This window comes from Mustela nigripes, chromosome 9 (assembly GCF_022355385.1).
Source record: "Mustela nigripes isolate SB6536 chromosome 9, MUSNIG.SB6536, whole genome shotgun sequence".
Taxonomy (NCBI): Eukaryota; Metazoa; Chordata; class Mammalia; order Carnivora; family Mustelidae; genus Mustela; species Mustela nigripes.
Window position 1 is genome coordinate 25,131,015 of NC_081565.1, and position 14,912 is coordinate 25,145,926.

Genomic DNA, 14,912 nt, shown 5'->3' on the forward strand with positions numbered 1-14,912 from the left:
AGAAGTGTACCTCAGAGTTGAGGCCCAAAGGGGGTTCACGGTTAGGTCTCCTGAGATGAAGAACATTCCACTGCCCAAGGGGTTGGGGACGTGGACTGGGGATGTAGTGCAGAGATCTTGCCTTTGGAGCCAAAAGACCCAAATTCAGTCTCCAAGTTATGATATATTTTTCCTTTCCTTTGAGTGCTTAAATGTTCTGGGTCTTTATTTCCCCATTTGTAAAATGCTAGTAATACCATATACATTGCAGGGTTTATCATTTATGTGGTGGTTACTTCCAGGAACTAGGCTGGTGTCTTGTACATGATCTCATCCAAGCCTTCCACAACTCTAAGCCAGATCCCAGCGGCCAACTGCAGAACCATTTACATTATAGAAGATGACAGAAAAAGGGTTCTATAAAACCCACCAACACTGGATCTGGCACGTAAGGAAGCTCGATGCTGGTAACTAACATCATTCTTCTTGTATCTATGCTTATTTTTCACATTTGTTAACCATGTGCTTTTGATGAATCCGCAATAACCAACCTAACAGATCCCAAACCCATATTCTGATATGCACTGTCCCAGGATTTCCACAATGTGCTATGCTGAACAATAGAACACCAACTCTCGACCATATAAATGTATATCTACAGCTAAATATACTTCTGGAAAACTTTATTTTGAAAGTAATTATAGACTCAGAGGAAACTGGAAAACTAGTAGAAAAATCCCACAAAACCTTTCCCTAAAAACATGTGGTTGAATGAAAACTGTTGGCCTCTTTCTCCCTCTTCACAGGGCAAAAAGAGCAGCAAGGGGTTAAGGAACCAGGCAGAGGGACTTCTAGAAAAGCCCAGAGCTCAAGTCTTTCGCAGGCTCTCCTGCCCCCCCAGCTTCAATTTTAGCCCCAGCAGCAGTAATATTACCTAAGTGCCCAACGGAAACTTCTTTCACAAGCCCCCACAGCTTTACAGTGTCCTGTCTCACTGTCTGCCTGTCCTTACTGTGAAGATTCCCTAGACACCAATTTTCCTTATTAAAAACAAATCATCCCCATGTATTTTTTACAAACATATAGCTATAGTTAGAAAATGTCTGTTTTCCTTGGAGTTCCTATAGCTGGTAATAGTTTATGAAGATGGCCCCTGACATGTTTCTTAAGTCAGTCTGTTCTGCTACTTAACTAAGAAGGATCATTCCTTCTGCTTCTCCTCCAACAACCTTCTGCCTCCCTTCTGTCTCACCATGGACGTGCTACATGCCATCTGGGCCTCCAAGGGCAGGGCTGAGACTAACCTCTGTCATCAGCCTTGCTGCTCATTTCTTCTTCCTTGTCCTCGTCCTCACTGCTGGAGCTTTCCATCTTTTCCTTCATCTGTTCCAGCTGATCCAAGTTAACCCGTCCAACCAGCTCAAAATTACGGCTCACCTGAAAAAGGTCCAAATGAATAACAGAATCATGAGCCACAGACCGAAGAGGGCTCTCCCCGGGGGAGAGATTTTTCTACCACCACTTTCTCTTGACCGTGTTTTTGGAACCAGGACCAAACAACACCAGTGCCCAAGAAGCTCTTTTCTTCTCTTGGGCTGTTCCAAGGGTGGATCTGTCCTTTACCCTCTTGTTCCAACATTTTTAAAGGAACACTGGACCTTCCTCACCATATGCAGCAAAAAACACGAGCTCCAGCTGGCAGGAAATCAAAGTATCACAAAGCCTGGGGTACAGAGTAGGTGTCCAATAATGCTCTTTTTGAGTTGAATTCAAAGGTGTAACTTTTGTAAACTACCAAATTTCAAATACCTCTGGAGGCGAAGAGGCTCTGTGAGTATCCTGAAAACTATCACGAGAGTCAGAACCTTCTTCTACATGATCTTATCAGCCTGGAGGCTGTGGGGCCCCAGCTTAAGCCAGATGACTACTATTGGACTCCCAACTCCGTATATGGAAGACAACACCGTTACTGTGAGTATTACTGTTTTTGAAGCAGGCCATAACCTGTCGATTAAGGCTGGGATTACCTGAAAAAAAAAAAAATCTAGAGTAACCCCTAAAAGCCCTCTAAGTGTTAACTATGGCTGATTTTTATTTATGTAAAACGTGGTTAGAATAATGTGGGAATCCACGCTTTCTTCCAAATAATGCCCAAGGGAAATCCACACTGGGAAAACTTTATAATGAGGCTATGTTTAGGGGTCTCACATTGGCAGTAGCACAAAATTCACCTTCTTGACTAATCTATTTTCAGAACCTCTCCAGTTGTGTGTATAGAATTATTAGGAATGACAGGTTAGCATGAACTCAAGCCTACACAATGTCTCCAGCCCACAGTCAACGGTGATGGGCTTATTCCTCTGTGGAAGGTGCTGTGCTCCCCCTGTTGGGGGTCAGGAAAGGGACCCACAAAGATGAAAGAGACCCAGTCCTGGCCTCCAGAGGCTCACAGTTTAGTTGAAGTGGGAAAGCAGGCATTATTAATCAGACTCAAAGGTAGATTTCCATAGCTGCTACAATACAGATAGAACATATTGAGGACATAGGAGAGGAAAGGGAGAATTTACAAGATAATCCCAAAATACCCTCTGGGACCAGACTGGAACAAAGATTTGCTGAGCACCACCAATTCCATATGCCTGGCAGATGGGAACATCCTCATCAACTGTGACAAATGGTAGTGAAAGAGACTCCGAGTACCAGGGCCAATAAGACAGTCCTGAGAAAAGACTTAATATTGCTCCAACAACATCCTGTAGAAGGTAGGCAGCATTGAAAAAGAGGACGAAAACTCAGAATAAAAGCTCTTTTAAAATGAGAGAAACAATGGATTGATCTAACTGTAATAATGCGGTTCATGAAATCAGGTAACACTGAACTCCGAGAATAAGTCAACGTGAGGACAGAGAGATGTTTTTGCAGTCCTCAATGCGAAGCACTCAGGGAAGGCAACATCTTATTTTGGTGATTTGCAAAATTAATTAAAATTAAAAATTTGTAGACGAAGGTGCCAACAAGGAGGAAGAGTCGAGTTCAGAATCTTTATTTCTCTTTCTCGTTCCTGTTCACAGGAACAGTCTTCAAAGAGCTTTAGCTTACAGCACCTTCCTATCTGGATTTTTCTACTACGCCTCACTCCTACAGACCCATATTGACTTTTCTTTGTTTTTATGACATAAAAGCAAAAAGAGAACAAGGAGCATGGATGGGCTTTGAAGTCTGACAGATCTGAGTTCAAGTTCAGAGTCTGTCATTATTAACCACATGACTGTGGGTAAGTTGCTCAACAGCCACCCTCCGTGTCCCCATTCGTAAAAGGGTAGGTCAGCACACTACCCGAAACACAATAGTTCCCCAAAATGCAGTTTCCTTCTCCTTTCTGGGAATGTGGCCTTTTCCAATCTTGGCTTTTGGAAACGCTTAGAACAAGCATCGTAAATGCATATTTATGAAGTTATGTTTAGCCACAAACTCTACATTTTAACCAAATAGCATTTATGACAAATATTTGAATAAAAAAGTTTTCTGGGTTGCCAGTTTTTCAGGAAAACGAGGCAAGGTTCCAATTTACCTAACTTTGAAATATGTGTGAAGTAACACATCCTTAAGTGACCAGTACATAGAAGGGAGCCTTTTCTGACCTCTTCCCTCCACTTTCCATCTCTAGCCGGGGCGTCAGCAGGTGTGTGTAAGAGGTGTGAGTGGCGACCCCTGCCAGGAAATGAAAATAACCAAACCAAGAAAGGTCAAGAAGATCCTCAAACACCTTCTGTAATCCATACGTATTCATTGGTCCACTTACTTGTTCCTTCCTTCCTTCCTTCCGCAAGGATACCTCCACCCCCTCCCTGCCCGGGCCCCACGCAAGGTATAGAAGCCCCTGCTTCTCAACGAGCTCATGGTGACAGAAGGAGATCTGTCACAAAACCAAATGTTATTTTTTTCTTTTCCCCCTTCTGGGTTTTTCATTTTCCCATTACCATCATTCCTTCATTGGGAAACATCTTGGGTTCGGCACAATTTTAAAAGAATATATGGTATTTCCGCGATATGACGTTCATCCAGGGCTAACCCAGAATTTATCTGTCCTGGAGATTTCTAAAGGCTTTGTTAGGTAATTAAAAGATTTACTACACTAAAAACTAAAAATCTTGCCACTTAATTAGAAGATTTTAAAAGAAAAACTGTTTATAGTGTTGGGCTCTTACTAAACTTTAAATCCCCAATCAGCCATCCAGTATTAGTATTAATACAAAAGGAAGACTCCTTCTGCATTCATTCATTCATTCATTCATTCACTCATTCATCTATTTTAAAAGATTTACTTGGGGTGCTTGGGTGGCTCAGTGGGTTAATGCTTCTGCCTTCAGCTCAGGCCATGATCTCAGGGTCTTGGGATCGAGCCCTGCATTGGGCTCTCTGCTCAGCGGGGAGCCTGCTTCCCCTCTCTTTCTGCCTGCGTCTTGGCCTACTTGTGATCTCTGTCAAATAAATAAATAAAATCTTAAAAAAAAAAGATTTATTTATTTGAAAGACAGCAAGTGAGTGCAGGGGTGGAGGGAGAGGGAAAGAGAAACTTGAGCAGACTCCTCACTGAGCCCTCACATGGGGCCTGGTCCCACAACCCTGAGATCATGACCTGAGCTGAAACCAAGGGTCAGATGCTTAACTCATTAAGCTACCCCAGGGGCCCCCTCCTGCATTAAAAAAATTTTTTTGAACTATTATTTGGAATTTTAATTATTTCTCAAAGATAGTAGGACTTTATCATATTCATTTAAAAAAGTGATATTAAAAATTGTGATACAGTCAACACAGAATGTACACTAGTTTTGGGCATACCATTAGTGACTGGTCTCTACAGTAAGCTCTGCTCACCACCAGTGTGGCTATTGCTGAACACTATGCATTACTATTACGGTACCATTGACTGTAGTCCCCATCCTGTTCCCCCCATCCCTGCCACTGACTCATTTCCCCAACCAGGAGCCTCTCTCCCCCTCTCCCCTTCACCCACTGTGCCCATTCCCCACCACACTCCTCCCTGGCAAGCATCAGTTCTCTATATTTATCGGTCTATTTCTTTTTCTTTTTCTTTTTGCTTGTTTTTTAGATCCCACATATAAGTGAAATCATTTGGTGCTTGTCTTCTCGGTCGCACTTGTTTCACTTGGCATCCTACTCTCTAGGTACCCCCCTTGCCGCGCCGTGGAGCCACCATCTTACCTGGAATAAGGCAAGCTCCCCGCCCCCTCCCTCCTTGCTGCTTTCCCAGCATGCCTTCTTGCCCCTTCTTGCATTGATTCTCCAGTGTGATCTGAGAGTAAAAATAAATATGTAAATCTACTCATGTCAGTTTCTGCTTGCCCTGAGGACAGGGTAAAATCTGAATTTCTCACTGTAGTTAGAAATGGCCAACTCTCTTCTCACCCTGGCTCATCTTCTACAGCCCACTGCTGCCACCCTGAACTCATGGACGTTTCCAGGATACGCCGTGCTCTTAACTATGGGCCTTTCTCTGCACATGCCCCTTCTCTCTGCCTGCAATTCTGCGGTCTCGTTCACACAGTCACTCCTGTCTTCCAGCCCTGCTTCTGTGTCACTACACCAGGGGGACCTTCCCTAAACTCCTTGTGGGTAGATTATCCTTACTCTCCACTTCCACATGCTCTCCCCTCCCCTTTTATAGTTCATCCCATTCGGGGGTTGATTGTTTATGGCCTGCCGCCCCCAGTGAGCTGCAAGCTCCATGAGGACAGACGGACACTCTACGTCTCATTCACAGCTGGTTGGCCATGTTTGTCAGAGCGGCTGCTGCGCTCACCTCTTGCCTACTACAGGCCTTCCTTCTAACGCAGTGTATCTTTCGTTCCTATACAGGTCACAAAGAATAACTGGGGAGCAGAAAAAGCTTCAAGTCTGACTACTTACACATACGACTGTCAACAAGGTATTGTACTTCCGTAATCCCGCTCTCCATGCGTAGGGTATTTAATTGCTGAAATTGTATTAAAACACACAAGTGGGTATCCTGCCTTTTTTAATGCATGGCATGGTATAAATATTCTCTGTATGAATATCATTTTTAATCACTCCATATGTATCTTATTAAGTAAATAAGATTATAGTTTACCTGACTCCTCCCATGAGTTTACCTTTGGCTATCCCTGGCTTTTTAGTGTTAGAAACCAATAATAAATCTTACTGTATATAAATTATACAATTTCTTTCACGTTTAGCTTTAATTTTATAGGCTATATTGCCAGATGTGAAATTATAGGATCAAACGGACTTTTACTCAAGTTCCAACTGATGTCTGGGTTGGCTTCTACAGGGATCATAGCAGTGAGTTACTTTCTGAACCTGGAGATTGGAGGACACACTGAGGGAAAGTCCCTTCTTTCTCTGGAGGTACACAGAAATGTATTACCTTGTATCCCAAAAGGTCCACAATAGAGGGAGAAACAGCAAAGCTAAGAGTTTCAGATTTAGAATCTGGCTCCTCGGAGCCTTTGGAAGGCAGAAGTAACCGTATGTGTGTTTGAAGGTTGGACTGTTCAAATACAAAATCCCTTGGACTATAAAACTATAGAGAGCCTTATATCCCGTGGAAGTTACTTGTGATTGCCTGCAAATCCAAAGTCCCCTGTGAAGGCCACTAAGAATGTGGGAAAAAGTGCCAACAACCAGCAAGAAGCGTTCCCCGTTAACAATGGAGAGCCGACACTGTTAGCCCTTCTGAGCTCACGCTCGGTAGTCAAGCTCCACACCTGTGTGTGTCCTTTTGCGTCTTGGTTTGTAGCCATGCAGCAGAGTGAATGCATTTCCCTAGCAGATGAACGAATTTCCATACTTGAGGCTTATTCTATGGGAGAAGCATTCCATGATTTACAAATACTACCAAGTTGAACATGCATTTTCATACTACGGCGGCAAACCCAGTCTTACAGGAAAGACTGGTGTGAACTTGCTGGCTAACGAAAGCAGGAAACTGGACACCCCTGTCCTCACATTACTTAGCCGACGTTAAATGGGGGAGACTGTGATCAAGAAGAATCCCTCCATGTTTCCAGAGCTCTCCCCACTTCTCACTTAACATCTGTACCTTCAAAGGGACATGCTGTCAGGCTGAGCACATCACCTAATACTGCCTGTTCATGTTAAAAAAGAAAGGCCAGAGGGAACATTTTTTATTTGCAGAGAAAGTGACACCAGAGAATACGGAGAAACTGCCTTGTACATCAGAAATGCCCATCTCAGGCCCACGCCGAGGACGTGTAGCACTGCAAAGATTTTTAAAGGCCTTATGGCACGGGTGGGCACACTTTCTGCAGAGGGCCAGATAAGCAAGTATTCTGGGCTTTCGGACCGTCTAGTTTCTGTCACAGCGACTCACCTGCTGCTGCAGCTTGAAAACGGCCACAGACAGTATGGGAATGGATGAGCACGGCTGTGTTCCAAGACCACCGCATTGACGGACACTGGAGTTTGAAATTCATATAATTTCACATGTTATGAAATAGTACTCTTTTGATTTTCTTCAACCATTTAAAAAATGTCAAAACCCTTCTTAACTGGTGGGCCACAGAAAAACAGGCAGGGGCCCGGATTTGGTCCATGGACCAGGGTTTGCCAACCTCTAACTTACACTATCAGGTGGTCGACCCAGCGATCTCTGCCTCTCTTGGAAAGTCAGAATGGGAATGAAATCAGGGAAAGCAAAACATCATCTCTACGATTTCTTGGAGGAAGACGGTCCAAGGTGCAGGTAAAAATCTTGAATTCTCGGATCAGAGCCTTTTGATCAGAGCTCTCATAAAAGCTTTTAGAAGGGATATTCAGCTAAGTGTATTAAAGTTCTATGGGAGATAAGCCATGACACCATATATGCTGTGCTGCTGTCTTATTTTGCAGGTACCTTTATCAAGCATTTAACATGCTGGCTTGTGGTTCTTTATTTAAGTTTGTTTCCCCTCCTTGGTTATAAATTCTTCCAAGGTGGCAACTCTTTCCTATTTAGCTTTATATGCTCAGTATAGAGTATAAGATCGATCCTCTCACTGACACACAGTAATGCTGTTTGAATTTACTGGTAACATAAAAACCACGGGAGATCATAGAGTATAAAGAACTTCGTAATGTCGTACCCAGTGATAAAAATTAGCTTGCTAATAAGACTGAACATTTTCTAAAAGATTTTCAGTTCTTACCAAATATCTATTATGTGCTAAAAGTTAATCTAGTCGTTTTCACGTGGATCACTTAACCTTTATGGCTACTCAGAGAGGTAAGTGTTACCTTTTATATTTGTAAATAAGGGAAGCAACACACAAGAAGCTAAGTGATAAAGCCAGAATTAGAACTCACATCTTCAGAGGACAAGGCTCCAGCTTTCCCCATTATTATGCAAATCATTTGCAGAAATGCAAAATTATGTACAAAATGTGTAAAAATTACCCACGGGATACCAACTGAACACAAGAAGGCAGCAGAAAAAAGTACTGTGACTATAATGTTCCAAAATTTGATGAATAGAGGAGTAGAATCTTTTGAAAATTTTTCTTCAAAATAAAAACCTTTCTAAGAACAGTAAGAGTAGAGGTTGGAAGAGTGCCCAGGAAGGTACAGAGCACAGGAGTCAAGGGGAATATCTACTTTCTTTTGTAATTACTAAGCCAGAAGCAGAAAACACGCTTCTGCTGACCTAACTTAGCAGAAACCCAGACAAAACCAAGTCATTTTGAGCATCTCAGGATAACTGCAGTCACCAGTACTCAAGAAAGCCCAGTGAAAGGCATCATTAAGAAAGTCAAAGAACCCTGTTGCTGGCCAACAGAGCTGTTGCGAATATCCTGAACTTGAAACCCAGAGGGCAACGTGTGGCTGGTGCTGCCAGTTCTTGCTTATATGAACAAACAGGATATTTAAAATATTTGATTTGAAAAGTGATTTTGTACACTGATTTATTTAGCAAACAGCTATCAGAAACTTTACTGTATGCAGGGTACCATGACTAGATTTTGGAAGAAAAGACAGATAAATAACACGGTTTCCATTTTAAGGACGTTGCATCCAATGGCAAGATGGAGACTCGTTAAGTGTAAGTTTTAGCAGGAGCCATTCAGTTTGGAGAGTTTAGTGGATAATTTCAAAAGTTACAGGCAAAGACCATCTTCAAATGTCTACTTAAAAAATACCATGTAAGGTTCGACCAGGCACATCCCTCGGAAAAATGGTCAGAAAAATGCTCTTTCCACATTTACTTCTTATGTCCAAAATCCATGAAAGAAACGGGGGCTGTGGTCAACAAATCAAGAAACAAGACTACTATAACGAAAAGCGGAACTGATGTGATGTAATCTTCAGGAGAAACCTCCAGCTTGGATCAATCCTCAGTCGATCAAGATAAAGCTGCTGGCACTCAGTTTCAAAATTAAACGCAGTCCCAAAACATGTGGCCAAAGGTGTGTTTTATAATTTGGAATCAAAGGAAGTTTCTTTTGTTTTTTTTCTTCTCATTTCCTTTGCTGGACACAAATGTTCTATGGGACTCTTCTGCCACTGTGGATTTTACTAGTCCAGAAAACTGAACAATTTTATTGGCATAACTGAAATGTTGGTGATGCCTCCTGAGCTTAAGGTCGTGCTGCTTCCCCCAAACCGGCAAAGAGTAAGAGTAAGAGATCCGAGTTCCTTAGAGTTTGGCCGCCTGAGGCTCCATTTGTATAAAAAATTAAAAACATTTCAAAGTAAATTCAATTAGTGAATGTGTATTGCCTGAATAGACTATCCTTCTAAATTTAATATAGCGAACATGACAATTTTATGAGCAAACCAAGTTAGAGATAATATATTTTTATGTTCCTTAAACTAGCAAAGAGACTCCAGAACTATAAAGAACACTAACAAGGTACCGCATACACTTAAAAACTTTCTTTAAAAAAATGAGTTTTTTAACTGTGAGAAGGGGAAGGTTTTTTTTTTTTTTTCTTCTTCTTCTTCATGACTTTAAGGTCCTTAAAACTGTTGTCCTCATCTCTCACCAGCATTACTAATAAACGGTGCTACTAACGGAGGGCTTCAGAGTGTGTGTGTGTGGGTAAGCGTGTTGGGTAAGCGCGTGTGAAGAGAGGGAGGGATTGAAGGCATAGAGCAGTCTGTCTCTAGAAGAGATAGTGAGATCGAAAAGAACAGAACTGAAGGATGAAAAATAAAATTTTAAATCGCTTGTACTATTTACTTTAGATTCCAAGAGACTGCAAGTGAGTCTTTGGTCACTGGTGCAAAGATTAAGGTCTAGGAAGACAAGATGTTGCGTCATGTTCACCATGAGGGCTGCTCTCATCCCTCTTGTACTGCACCCGGGCTTCTGAGGATAAACAGGGCAGCGTGCATCCAGCACAGGCAAGGATCTGGTTCTTGACTAGAAGCGGATATTTGACTTCAAGGATCCTTCCTGAAGGACCGGGATTCTGCCCAGTCAACTTGACAGAGACATTCCTGAGGTCTCCAGGCTTTGCAGGTAGAATTCAGAAGTTCAGCTTTGGAGATCCAGTTCTGTTCAATGACATCCTTTGATGAGAGACACATCCTACGGTCTTGTAGTTTCCTCTGCAGATTCTCTCCACCACACAAATCACCTCACGGTATTAGTGGAAGAAGAGGGTGAGCGATGCTCTCAAAACAGTCTTACTGGGTGGGGGTAGGGAAAAGTAAACTTTAATTTAGAACTAATGGCTAAGTCTATTGCACTTTATTTTTGGTGGTTTACACAATAGTCTGGATCTCCAGCATCTTGTAGATTGATCTGTTCCCAGGATCAAGTTCATTAAAAAAAAAAAAGAAAGAAAAAAGCCTGCAGGAAATTAACATTTTTGAGGATCTACTATGTGGGTCAGGTCCTGGGAAACTTGAATCTTTTAGGTATGAGGTATAATTTACTCACCATAAAAGTCATCTGTTTTAAATAAATAGTTCAGTGAGTTTTAGTAAATGTATGCATTTGTGCAACCCTCACCACAATTTCATTTAAGAATTCTTCTCTTACTTTGAGAAGTTCCCTCATAACCTCTGCAATCCCTCTCCCAACCTCCAGCCCCACACAACCTCCAACTTGCTTTATCTCCACAGTTTTGTCTTTTCTAGAAATTTCATGTATAGGGAATCATATAATATGTGATCTTTCGTGTCTAGCTCCTGTCTGATTAACATGATCTTCTTGAGATTTATCCATGTTGCTCCATGTATCAGTAGGCTCATTTATTTGTATTTTTAAAAAGATTTTATTTATTTGAGAGAGAGAGAAAGTGAGAGAGAACATGAGAGGGGAGAAGGTCAGAGGGAGCTGGGAGCCTGATGTGGGACTCAATCCCGGGAATTGGGGATCATGTGGTCCAACCAACTGAGCCACCCAGGAGTCCCTCATTTCTTTGTACTGATTAGTTTCCCATTTTATGGATATAGCACATTTTGTTTTTCCATCCAATTTATGTGGGAGCAGACTCACTGGATCAGACAGCAAGTGGATGTTTAACTTTTAAACAAATTGCCAAAATGCTCCCAAGTGAATATGCCATTTTACATTCCAACCAACACTGTATGAGATTTCCAGTTTCTCCACATCCTTGCCAACACTTCGGCACTATCTTCTTAATTTCAGCCGTTCTTGTGGGTGGATAGTGACATCTTACTGTTGTCTTATTTTGCGTTTTCCTAGATGAATCTTACCGAGCTCACGTGATCACTTGTCATTTGTGTATCCTCACAGGTGACTATTCACATTTTTTTCTCATGCTAAACTGAGTTTTTATCTTCTCACTATTGAGTTGTAGAAGTTCTTTGTATATTTTGGTTAAAAACCTTTGCTAGATAATTACTTTGCAAATATTTGCTTCCAATCTGTTGCTTGCCTTTTTGTTTTGTTAATAGTGTTTCTGAAGAGCAGAAATTTATGTTTGATGACATCTAATTTACTCATTTTTCTTCTTTTTAATGTCTGTAGCTTTTGTATTGTATCTAAGAAAATTTCTCTTAATCCAAGGAGATTTTCTACTCTTTTTCTGGAGTTTTATGGTTTTAGTTCATAGGCTGAAGTTTATGATCCATTTTGACATAATTTTTTTTGTTAGGAGTGAATTAAGGGTCAATGATCATTACTTTGTATGTGGGTATCCAACTGTTCAAGCACTATTTGTGGAAGAACTATCCTTTCCTTATTACCTTGGTACCCTTGGTTAAAAGAAAAAAGTCAACTGACCACATGAGGGCTGACTTCCGGACTTTTTCTTCTGCATCAGTGATCCACGCATCTATCCTTATGCTAATACCACATGCTCTGGTGTAAAATAGCTTTTGAAATAAGGAAGGGTGAAGTCCTCCAATTTTATTCTTTTTCTTTAGTGTTTAGGCTATTCTAGATCCTCTGCATTTACATGGTAGGATCAGTCTGTCAACGTCTATCAAAGAAAAGAGGTCTTGACAGAGATTCCATCAGATCTATAGATCAATTTGGGGAGAATTGCCAATATTGGGTCCTCTCATCCAGGAATACAGTATATGTTGCATTAACTGAGTTCTCTTATTTTTCCTCAAAAACATCTTGTAGGGGCGCCTGGGTGGCTCAGTGGGTTAAGCCGCTGCCTTCAGCTCGGGTCATGATCTCAGGGTCCTGGGATCGAGTCCCGCATCGGGCTCTCTGCTCGGCGGGGAGCCTGCTTCCTCCTCTCTCTCTGCCTGCCTCTCTGCCTACTTGTGATCTCTGTCAAATAAATAAATAAAATCTTTAAAAAAAAAAAAAATCTTGTAATTTTCAGTGTATAGCCTTCACAGTTCCTATGTTAAATTTATTCTTAAATATTATATTCTTTTAGATGTTACCGTAAATGAAATTAATCAAATCTTACTTTCTGATTTCCATTTCTAGTATGTAGACATGGAATTGATTTTTGCATATTGCCCTTATGTCCTGCAACTTTGCTATACTAATATCCTTGCAGCTTTTTAAAAAAAAATACAGATTACTTAGATTTTTCCATGTACAAAGTCACCTTTTCTGTGAATTGTCTGTGAATGCAAGTAGTCTCATTTCTTCCAATTCTTACACCTTTAATTTTTTGTTCTTGCCTTATGGTCCTTGACATTTTTAAAAAAGATTTTATTTATTTGAGAGACAGAGAGAAAGAGAGAGCAGGAGTAGGTAAAGCAAGAGAGTGAGAAGCAGGTTCCCCACTGAGCAGGGAACCAGACTTGGGGCTCCCTCTCAGGACCCTGAGATCAAGACCTGAACCTAAAGCAGATGCTTAACCAACTGAGCCACCCAGGCATTTTGGTCCTTGACTTTTATTTGGATGATTAGCAAATGTCACTTTAGCTCATTGTACAATGATACTCCTATCCCTTTCATAAATGCTGAAATCACCAATAAATTGAATTTTTTTTTTTAATTGATGGTTTTTAACCAGTGTATGTCACTGCCTACCAGTCAGAACTTCCATTTCAGCAGCACTGTTATCCTTGTTTATAGTGTCTGGGGGCACTTGGGTGGCTCAGTCAGTTAAGCGTCTGCCTTTGGCTCAGGTCATGATCCCGGAGTCCTGGGATCAAGCCCTGCATCGGGCTCTCTGCTCAGCAGGAGCCTGCTTCCATCTCTCCCTCTGCCTCTCACCTCCCATTTGTTCTCTCTCTTTCTCGCTGTATTCTCTCTCTTTCACATAAATAAATACAATCTTTAAAAAAAAAAAGTGCTTGGATAGTTATTTAAAAAATTCGACATACATTTTATTCTCATCATTTAGAAATGGAGAAATAGAAAGCAGGAGAAAGCGCTGCCGTCAGTAATAAGCAGGAGTCTCGTAAACTTAACAACAATTGAGACAATGGTGAACATCATTACGCACGCTGGAAGTGGCAATTCTTTAGCCTGTTACGTGCTCACTGAACTTAATAAGCTGGTCAGCCACGAGAAAGAGTAAAATTAAAGAACATAACATGGCATAGTGAAAATATAACATCAAAAGACCGTATCCAAGATGCAAGGTATAATTAGTGATTTTTAAATATATTTTAGTTCTTTGGGAACTTAACTGCCTTTCTGATAGGTACCACAGATCAATTCTGAGGAACACCTTGGGTCTCATCAAAGTGTGGGATATACCAGGACTTCATTTAATCTTGCACAACTTCTGAGGAAGATAAAATGATTCCCATTTAGAAATCAGAAAATACAGAAATTTAAGTAACTTGCTAAAGTTGTACAGTCAGCAGTGGAGACAAGATTCAAAGTCAGGTCTGTTTGGTTCCAGAAGCTCTAAATTGGGCCCCTCTCGTCTGGCACTATCCACTGCCCTGATGGATACCCTGAAGCCCCAACCTTCCATGCCTGCTCAGGAAGTCCTCAGTTCCATGCAGGTATGGTTCTAACCTTCTCACCAGTGACTCACAGTAACTGTGTAACAACGGGAGAATTTATCTTCCTGGTTTGCGCTCTCCCAAAATACCAGCCCAAAGGCTTGAACACTATAATAAAAAGATCTGAGGTGGTTACATAAATAAGATCCATGTGCAAAAATGTAGAAAGCTTGGTTTGAAATGGATGGGCGATTACCCTTTGAGTTTGGGGGCAGAGATGCCCAGGAAGTTTGACTGAGAAAGGCTATGAAAGTTTTTCAGTGAGGTAAACTCAAGCTTTTCTTCTCTGCTTTCAGTTTTGGGCAGACACATTAGAAAATGAATGCATTCCTGAGCAGAAAAGTGCCTACAAAACCATTTCATTACGGAGGGGTGGTAAAGCACAGCCTTCTCTGTCCCACACCCCGCAGAAAAATTCTAACCCTTGGACACAGAGGATTCAGGCGCAAGTCTTGATAACTCGGGGTTTGCAAAGCCAGAAAAGAGGAGGACACGGAACAGAAAAAAGAAACTATTAAAAGCCCTTC

General features: G+C 41.4%; 1 protein-coding gene across 8 annotated transcripts in view; it reads right to left on the reverse strand.

Moving 5' to 3' along the window:
- Positions 1-14,912, reverse strand: part of ZNF462 (zinc finger protein 462) — a 138,493-nt gene that overhangs the window by 7,119 nt on the left and 116,462 nt on the right. For all 8 annotated transcript variants that reach the window (XM_059411133.1, XM_059411137.1, XM_059411136.1 and 5 more), the window contains one exon: positions 1,284-1,416. In XM_059411133.1, coding sequence (XP_059267116.1) covers positions 1,284-1,416 — 133 coding nt within the window. The remainder of the gene's footprint in view (positions 1-1,283; positions 1,417-14,912) is intronic.